Source organism: Chelonoidis abingdonii, chromosome 14, assembly GCF_003597395.2.
Source record: "Chelonoidis abingdonii isolate Lonesome George chromosome 14, CheloAbing_2.0, whole genome shotgun sequence".
In the NCBI taxonomy this organism is placed as follows: domain Eukaryota; kingdom Metazoa; phylum Chordata; order Testudines; family Testudinidae; genus Chelonoidis; species Chelonoidis abingdonii.
The window spans coordinates 1,271,145-1,280,181 of record NC_133782.1 but is presented as its reverse complement, the minus strand read 5'-3'; the positions used below and the strand labels follow the sequence as shown (position 1 = coordinate 1,280,181).

The 9,037-nt window shown below is 48.7% G+C and overlaps 1 protein-coding gene across 3 annotated transcripts in view; it reads right to left on the bottom strand.

Annotated features, from left to right (window-relative positions):
- LOC116814663 (BPTI/Kunitz domain-containing protein-like) overlaps positions 1-9,037 on the bottom strand; it is a 34,957-nt gene that overhangs the window by 18,946 nt on the left and 6,974 nt on the right. For 2 of the 3 annotated variants that reach the window (XM_075072146.1, XM_075072148.1), the window contains exons 3-4: positions 6,427-6,600; positions 4,809-4,982 (exon numbers count right to left, since the gene is read on the bottom strand). In XM_075072146.1, the coding sequence (XP_074928247.1) occupies positions 4,809-4,982; positions 6,427-6,600 (348 nt within the window). The remainder of the gene's footprint in view (positions 1-4,808; positions 4,983-6,426; positions 6,601-9,037) is intronic. The other variant, XM_075072149.1, reaches the window with a different exon arrangement.

The following is a 9,037-nucleotide window of genomic DNA, read 5'->3' as shown; positions in this document are numbered from 1 at the left end:
CAACACACACACACCAGAGAGAGATATTGCTGCAGATACCAATACATGCAACCATGAAGCCGTTTGCTTTGCACTGCCACTGTATTGTAACTGGATGCGCTCGACAGAGGCGTAACTTGCATGCTACACACCACATCATTTGTCTTTGCAAGGTACAAGACGGTTACCAAAGTCATCTGTCCATCTTGCCAGCATGTAAATAGGTAATGTAAGATGATTTAGTCATCTTACCGTCTGCTGCTGTCATGGTGCTCCTGGCTGGCCTAGTCTGAGGTTGGCAGGCACAAAGAAAAAAAGGATGACCCAGGGTCATTCACCTCTTTATATTATCATAAATAGATCCAGTCCCTGCCAGAATAGGGGCAAAGTGTACAGAGAACCAGAGAGCCGCTGCCTCATGAGATCCACAGAATGATGAGCCAGCCATGCACTAGGGGGTGCCCTCCAACCAACCCCACCTGTTGCCTTCCCTCCTCCGACAACCAAACCTCCGGGCTCACCTCGTGGCAGTGTCCCCATCTTTGTGAGAAGTAAATTAAAGAATGCAGGAATAAGAACACTGAGTTTTTTAGTGAGCATAATGGAGGGGCGAGGCAGCCTCCAGCTGCCTATGAAGTCCAGGCAGGACATTAAACATGGGGAGAGAGAGCCCAGCATACCCACTCTATGAAGTCCAGGCAGTACAAGATCTTTTTAGACATGAAAGGAGCGGGCTAATGGAACTCAGCCAGTTGCTAGATTGAGAGGTTACAGCCGTCTGTACCATCTCCCCGAAGAACAGGAGTCATTTCTATTTTCTACCCAGGCGCCGCGTCACACCATCGAAGGCCAGCCAGAACCTCACAGAGAGATGAGAAGATGCTAGCAGTCCTTTTGTACTGTGCCGTCTGCCACGCGGGGAGAGAGGGGAGAGATGCTGCTATCATGCCGGACATCGCGTCTACCAGCACATGCAGTAGACATAGGGTGACATTAAAAAGGGTCCAAGAATGAACTTTTTCCACTTTTTTTCACTGGGGGGGGGGAGTAATTGAGCAGCTATACCTGACCACGCTGGACAACTGATGAACCTACAGGCACTGGGAGCTAACAAGAGATGCAAATGCTTTTGAGAATCGCGGGACGTGGGAGTGCTGGACGCGTCAGTTCCCCCTCCCTCTCCATTATGAGCGTCCATTGATCTTTGGCTTTCCATTTCTGTTCACATGCAGACGTGTGGCCCTCTGTCTATCATAGCCTGGAGATTTTTCAAATGCTTTGGCTATTGTCTTCTTGTAACGAGCTGTGATAGAATCAGATTGTCTCCCATACAGTCGATACATCCAGTAATCTCCGTATGGTCATGACTGGAGCTGTTTGGATTGACGCATCGCCACCGCTGATCAACTCCACCCTGGACAACAGGAAATGAAATTCAGAAGTTTGTGGGGCTTTTCCTGTAACCTGCCGATGCCTCTGAGTCTGGATTGCTGCCAGAGCGGTCACAATGGTGCACTGTGGGTAATCGCCTGGAACCATATCCGTCAATTTGCGGCCACAGTAACCCTAATACTGATTTCAGTGCTACTCCTCTCGTTGGGAGAGGATACAGATACAGAAACCGGATTTAAAGAGCCTTTATATCGATTAAACGGCCTCATTTGTGGACGTGCAGTGTTAAATTGGTTAATGCTGCTAAAATCAGTTTAAATGCATAGTGTACCCAGGCCTGACAGAGGGATGGGTTAAGCTATACCTATCTCACAGAGCTGGAAGGGCACCAAAAGTATCGAATCCAGCCCCACCCACTAGCAGGGCCAAGTACTGATTTTGCCCAGGTCCTAAATGGACCCTCAGGGATTGAGTCACACCTTTGTTTAGCAGGCTATGTCAACCCATTGAGCTATTCCCTAGGAAGGCCCTGGGGCGGTGTAAAGTCCTGACAAGCAGGTACTTGTCACATGCGAAGGTGCCAGCTGTGTTTATATTCCCTTGGAACAGGAACAAACACGTCTTTTCTAAGGCTGTTGGGTAACTCAGCAACTGCTCCCCTTCACTGTTGTTAAACGGAATAAACGGCTACCAGGGAGGTGGCCTCTTGCAGGATGAAGCGTAGCTGTGGACGACCCTTGGCCCTCCCGCTTGCAACTCTGCACACATTGAAATGCTGTTACTGTTTGGCCCCAAAGGTGTGGCCTGCGCACAGACAGATCCCCAACAACACACACACACCAGAGAGAGATATTGCTGCAGATACCAATACATGCAACCATGAAGCCGTTTGCTTTGCACTGCCACTGTATTGTAACTGGATGCGCTCGACAGAGGCGTAACTTGCATGCTACACACCACATCATTTGTCTTTGCAAGGTACAAGACGGTTACCAAAGTCATCTGTCCATCTTGCCAGCATGTAAATAGGTAATGTAAGATGATTTAGTCATCTTACCGTCTGCTGCTGTCATGGTGCTCCTGGCTGGCCTAGTCTGAGGTTGGCAGGGCACAAAGACAAAAAATGGATGACCAGGGTCCATTCCCTCTATATTTATCATAAATAGAGTCCCAGTCCCTGCCTAGAATAGGGGCAAATGTCCAGAGAACCAGAGAGCAGCTGCTCATGTAGATCCACAGAAATGATAGCCGCATCATCTAGGGGTGCCCCTCAACCAACCCACCTCTTGGCCTTCCCGTCCTCTCCATACCAAACCTCCGGCTACCTTGGCAGTGTCCCCCCATCTTTGTGATGAAGTAAATAAAGATCAGGAATAAAACACTGAGTTTTTTATGAGCATAATGGAGGGGAGGCAGCCTCCAGCTGCCTATATAGTCCAGGCAGGACATTAAACGATGGGGGGAGAGAGCCAGCATACCCACTGCTCTAGATAGTCCAGCAGTACAGATCTTTCTTAGACATGAAAGAGCCGGGCTAATGGAACTCAGCCCAGTTGCTAGATTAGATGGTACAGCCGTCGTACCATCTGCCCCGAAGACCAGGATCATTTCTATTTTTACCCAGCGCCCGCGTCACCATCGAGCCAGCCAGAACACTCACAGGAGATGAGGATAGCTACAGTCCTTTTGTACTGATAGCCGTCTGCACGCGGGAGAGAAGGGGAGAGGATGCTGCTATCAGCCGGAGCATCGCGTCTACCAGCAGCATGCAGTAGACCATAGGGTACATATAAAAAGGGTCCAAGAATGAACTTTTTTCCCTTTTTTTCACTGGGGGGGGGAGAGTACAATTGCAGCAGCTATACACTGAACCACCTGGGACAACTGAGTTGAACCTACAGCACTGGAGCTAAGCAAGAGATGCAAATGCTGTTTGGAACTGCGGGACGGGAGGTACTGGACGTCTCATTCCCCCTCCCTCTCATTGAGCGTCCATTGATCTTTGGCTGTTCCATTTGCTGTTCACAACAGCACTGCTGTGGCCCTCTGTCTATCACTATAGCCGGAGATTTTTTCAAATGTTTGGCTATTGTCGTTCTGTAACGAGCTGTGATAGAAACAGATTGTCTCCCCAATCAGCGATACATCAGTAATCTTCCGTATGGTCCATGACTGGAGCTTTTTGGATGACTGCATCGCACGCGATCAAACTCCACCCTGGACAACAGGAAATGAAATTCAGAAGTTTGTGGGGCTTTTCCTGTAACCTGCCGATGCCTCTGAGTCTGGATTGCTGCCAGAGCGGTCACAATGGTGCACTGTGGGTAATCGCCTGGAACCATATCCGTCAATTTGCGGCCACAGTAACCCTAATACTGATTTCAGTGCTACTCCTCTCGTTGGGAGAGGATACAGATACAGAAACCGGATTTAAAGAGCCTTTATATCGATTAAAAGGCCTCATTTGTGGACGTGCAGTGTTAAATTGGTTAATGCTGCTAAAATCAGTTTAAATGCATAGTGTACCCAGGCCTGACAGAGGGATGGGTTAAGCTATACCTATCTCACAGAGCTGGAAGGGCACCAAAAGTATCGAATCCAGCCCCACCCACTAGCAGGGCCAAGTACTGATTTTGCCCAGGTCCTAAATGGACCCTCAGGGATTGAGTCACACCTTTGTTTAGCAGGCTATGTCAACCCATTGAGCTATTCCCTAGGAAGGCCCTGGGGCGGTGTAAAGTCCTGACAAGGCAGGTACTTGTCACATGCGAAGGTGCCAGCTGTGTTTATATTCCCTTGGAACAGGAACAAACACGTCTTTTCTAAGGCTGTTGGGTAACTCAGCAACTGCTCCCCTTCACTGTTGTTAAACGGAATAAACGACTACCAGGGAGGTGGCCTCTTGCAGGATGAAGCGTAGCTGTGGACGACCCTTGGCCCTCCCGCTTGCAACTCTGCACACATTGAAATGCTGTTACTGTTTGGCCCCAAAGGTGTGGCTGCGGCACAGACAGATCCCCAAAAAAAAAAAAAGCTGAATGGGCTCCATGGTTGCCGTGCTCTGACATCTGCCAGGGCAATCCAGGGAAAAGGGCATGAAATGATTGTCTGCTGTTGCTTTCCCAGAGGAAGGAATGAATGACTACATTTACCCAGAATCACCCACGACACTGTTTTTGCACCATCATGCATTGGGATCTCAACCCAGAATTCCAATGGGCGGGGGAGACTGCGGGAACTATGGGATAGCTACGGGATAGCTACCCACAGTGCAACGCTCCAGAAATCGACGTTAGCCTCGGTACATGGACGCACACCACCGAATTATTGTGCTTTGTGTGGCTGCGTGCACTTGACTTTATACAATCTATTTTACAAAACCGGTTTATGTAAGATCGGAATAATCCTGTAGTGTAGACATACCCTCACTCTCTTACCTGCACTTCCGCAGGTCCTGAGACATTCGTCGATGGAGGCAAACCTGTTCCCATTGCCCTCGCAGCCACCGTAAGTGAACGCCTCACACTTCTTGGTGACGAAGTTGTAGAAGTAGCGGGTCACATAGGAAAAACATGAGCCAGAGTCCACAGGGAGTTTGCAAACGTCATTAACTGCAAAGGAGGAAAGGGGGAAATCTGCGAAGGAACTGAGCCGTGAACAAGCGCCCAGGCTCTGGCGTGGGTGAGAAGGGTGGGAGCTGGGGCTAACCAAGGACTTGACCCAAATACCTGAGAGCTGCGGGCATCCCAACGGGGCTGTGGCCTCCCTGGAAGTCCCAGATGACCCAACTAAAGGGGGTCCTGTTGTCTGTAGCAGCGAGACCTGTTTTGGACTGTGTTCCTGTCGTCTAAATAAACCTCTGTTTTACTGGCTGGCTAAGAGTCACGTCTGACTGTGAGGTGGGGTGCGTGAAGGACCCTCTGGCTTCCCCAGGACCTGCCTAGGTGGACTAACTGTGGGAAGCGCATGGAGGGGCAGAGGATGCTGAATGCTCCAAGGTCAGACCCAGGAGGTGAAACCATGTGAACTTCTTGCCCAGAAGACAGTCTGCTCCAAGGGAGAGATGCTCCCCAAAGTCCTGACTGGCTTTGTGGGGAGCAGTTCCAGAGCATCGCCTGGGGACTCTGCGACACATGCATCTCATGATAATTATTGGTTTCCTTAAAGCTCCGGCTCCTGGAGTCAAGTGGTTCTGTGATGATTTCAACCTTCTTTTTTTAAAGAAAAAGTACATTTCTAGCCCTCATGACTGTGAAGAAAGCTATAAAATGTGACCCCAGTGCACCCTACAGGCTCAAAAAGCAGAAGGCAAATAAAAAGATCACCACATCTACTGCATTCATATCATCTCATGGTTTTAAAGCCAATCTCATAATTTTTGGTGAGCCGGACTCCTGGTTTTTGAACATTTGGAGTTGGCAGTACTGTATCCCACACCCCCATAGGGCCTGCTGTCTCTCTGTCACTCCTGTCTTCAGTGTGGAAGATGGGGGGAGGACCCAGAGGGTAGGGAGCAGGGCAGAGCAGTGGAAGGTGAAAGACCTGCAGTTACGCCTGCCAGTGCCCAGTAAGCGAGGGGCCGGGCTCATCCCAGGGCTCAGCTGCATTCGGGATTAGGTTCGGACAGTCTAGTTTTGCTGTGTATGGAATCTCTGAGCCAAAGGCAAAACTGGGCTCCTGGGCACTCTCAGGGGTTAACAAGGAAATGCCCAGCACCCTTGGCTGCTGTGTGAGCTGTTTCTGCAGCACTGAAGTGTCCTGCCCCGTGAGCCCCCACCCTAGCAGTGCCAGAGATGAGCATGATTCGTCTGAGCCAGGCCAGCAGGTGTGCAGTCCTGGGGGAAAGGCTATAGACGTGTTCAGCAGGATTGTTCTTGTCATTAACTCCCTAGCCTCCTCTGTACAGCCCCTAGCACAATGAGGCCCTGGTCTGTGCAGGCACTGCTGTGATGCAGCTAATCAGTCATTATAGTGGTGATCAACTCCTGTGGCTTTAATGTCTCAATTATCTGGCAGCTCCCGACCCAACTAGCTGAGTTTCTCTCACTCTCTTACCTGGTTGCACACAGGTCTCGAGACATTCGTCTTTAGTGGCAAACCTGTTCTCGTTGCCCTGGCAGCCACCGTACCTGAACTTCTCACATTTCTTGGTAACCGAGTTGTAGAAGTAGCGGGACACGTAAGCCTGACATGGGCCAGGCTGCACAGGGAGCTGGCAGATATTTGTATCTACAGAATGACAACAGATGGGTTAGAAGGAAGGGGGCTGGGGGGACACCATGAAAGATCTCAGGCTCCTATTCAACAGCAACAAGGCCACAGGCTCCATGAGGGGCGAAAGAGGCAGCAACTGGGGTCGGACCTGAGGCTAAAAGAGACCTTGTCCCTAGTGCTAAAGAGCTGTATGTATCAGCTGTACCGAGCCCCACGTACTATCAATGCTCAGGAATGACATCATTAACATTGACATGCATCTGACGAAGTGGGGATTCACCCACGAAAGCTTATGCTCCAATACGTCTGTTAGTCTATAAGGTGCCACAGGATGCCTCGTCCTGAGTAGGGAGGGAAATAGACTTCTAGGATGGAGGCTGGCACAACTGATTAAGAGAGCTTTAAACTAGGAATTTGGGGAAAATGGTTGGGAGATGTCCAGGTGATCTCCACGCTGGAATTTAACACTGAGAGGGAAGAAAATAAAGTAAGAGAGGATACAGTCATGGGCAGAAGAATGGACATAAGGAGGAAGGGTAGTGTAGATACCAGTCTAACAGGTGATACTGGTGGTAGAATGTCTGGGCCTAATCGGGTAAAGAATGTCAGTGAAGCCAAACAGCAAAATTAAGATGTTTGTACACTAATGCAAGGAACCTAGGTAACAAAATGGAGGAACTAGAGCTACTGGTGCAGGAAGTGAAACCGGATATTATAGGGATAACAGAAACCTGGTGGAATAGTAGTCATGACTGGAGTACAGGTATTGAAGGGCATGTGCTGCTTAGGAAAGACAAAAATAAAGCAAAAGATGGTGAGTAGCACTGTATATCAATGATCAGGTTAAATTGTAAAGAAATAAGAAGGGATGGAAGGATAAGACAGAGTCGGTCTGGGCAATCACATTGCGCAAAGAAACTACTAGAGCTCCCCTGAGATAGTTGCTTGGGTGTGCTACAACCACCAGGATCTGAATTTGGGATAGGCTTAGAGACTTTTAATGTTTAATGAAAGTAAACACTAACGTGAATTGTGTGTTGGAGACTTAACCTCCCAGATATAGAACTGGAGGACAAGTGCTGTAGAAATAATAGGGTCAATTTTCCTGGATTCGAAGCTGATGATTCCTTCACTCAAGTAGTTGCTGAACCAACAAGAGGGGATGCATTTTAGAAAATTTGTTTGGTGATAGTGATGGTCCTCATAGAAGAAATGGTTGTAGGGGACAACCTTGGTCGAGTGAATCATGAGCTAAATAGTTCAACTAATTGGAAGGTGTGATGGGCAAAGGCCAGATGCCCAGTAAAGTACTGAGAACCAGTATTTACCCCGAGGCTAACAAATCCGCTAGGACAAATGGTAACCAAATGGCAGTTGCTCCAGGTTAATCAAGGCACCTGAGCCAAATTAAAGACCTTTCTAGAAGTCAGTGGAGATGAGCTAACATTGATGCTATGAAAAGAACAACCGCAGCCAATCAGGCAGGCTATGGCACCTGGTTTAAAAAGGAGCCACCCCAGTGAGGCATGGGAGAGCCAGAGAGAGAAATGCTGTGAGGAGCGGGAAGCAAAGTACAAGGAGCTGAAGAGTGGGTGGTGGGTGTGGGTGTGGGTGTCTGCTGGAGAACTAAGGAAGTAAAAAGCGATCAAAGACACCAGAAGGAAGAATCTTGGTAAGGATAAAGAAGGTGTTTGGAGGAGGCCATGGAAGTAGCCCAGGAGGTTAGCGTCACAAGAGCTGTTAACAAGAGGCACTAAAGACCAGCTGCGATCCACAGGGCCTGGGCTGGAACCGGAGTAGAGGGCAGACCGGGTTCCCCCCAAACCTCCCATACGCCTGATCAGAACACAGAAGGAGTCCACCAGACTGTGGGGAAGATCAATGGAGGTGAGCAAATCTACCAAGAAGCGCAGGACCCACCAAGGAGAGGAGGAACTTGTCTACAAAGAATAATACAAAAATAGATCTTGGGACTAGGGTTCTTGATTCAAAAGGGCAAACTTTAAGAATTTAAGGAAATTAGTTAGCCGGAAGTGGATTGGACTTGAAGAAACTTGTGGACTAAAGGCAGAGGAGGCCTGGAAATACTTCAAGTCAAAGTTGCGAACGTATCAGAAGCCTGAATCCCAAGAAAGGGGGGAAAATTCATAGGCAGGAGTTATGAGCAAGCTGATGCAAAGCAAGCCTCTCAGAGAGATGATTAAGAAAAAAGCAGAAAGCCACAAGGAAGTGGAAATGGAGGATTCAAGAAGCTACCTTAATTGAGGTCAGAACATGGAGGGAATACAAGTGAGAAAGGCCAAAAGCCATGTAGTTAACCTGCAAAGGGAATTAAAAACCAATAGTAAAAGGTTCTATAGCCAATATAAATAAGAAGAAAACAAAGAAGAAGTGGGACGCAGCTAAACACTGAGGGTGTAATAGAGGTTAAGATAATCTAGGCGATGGCCCG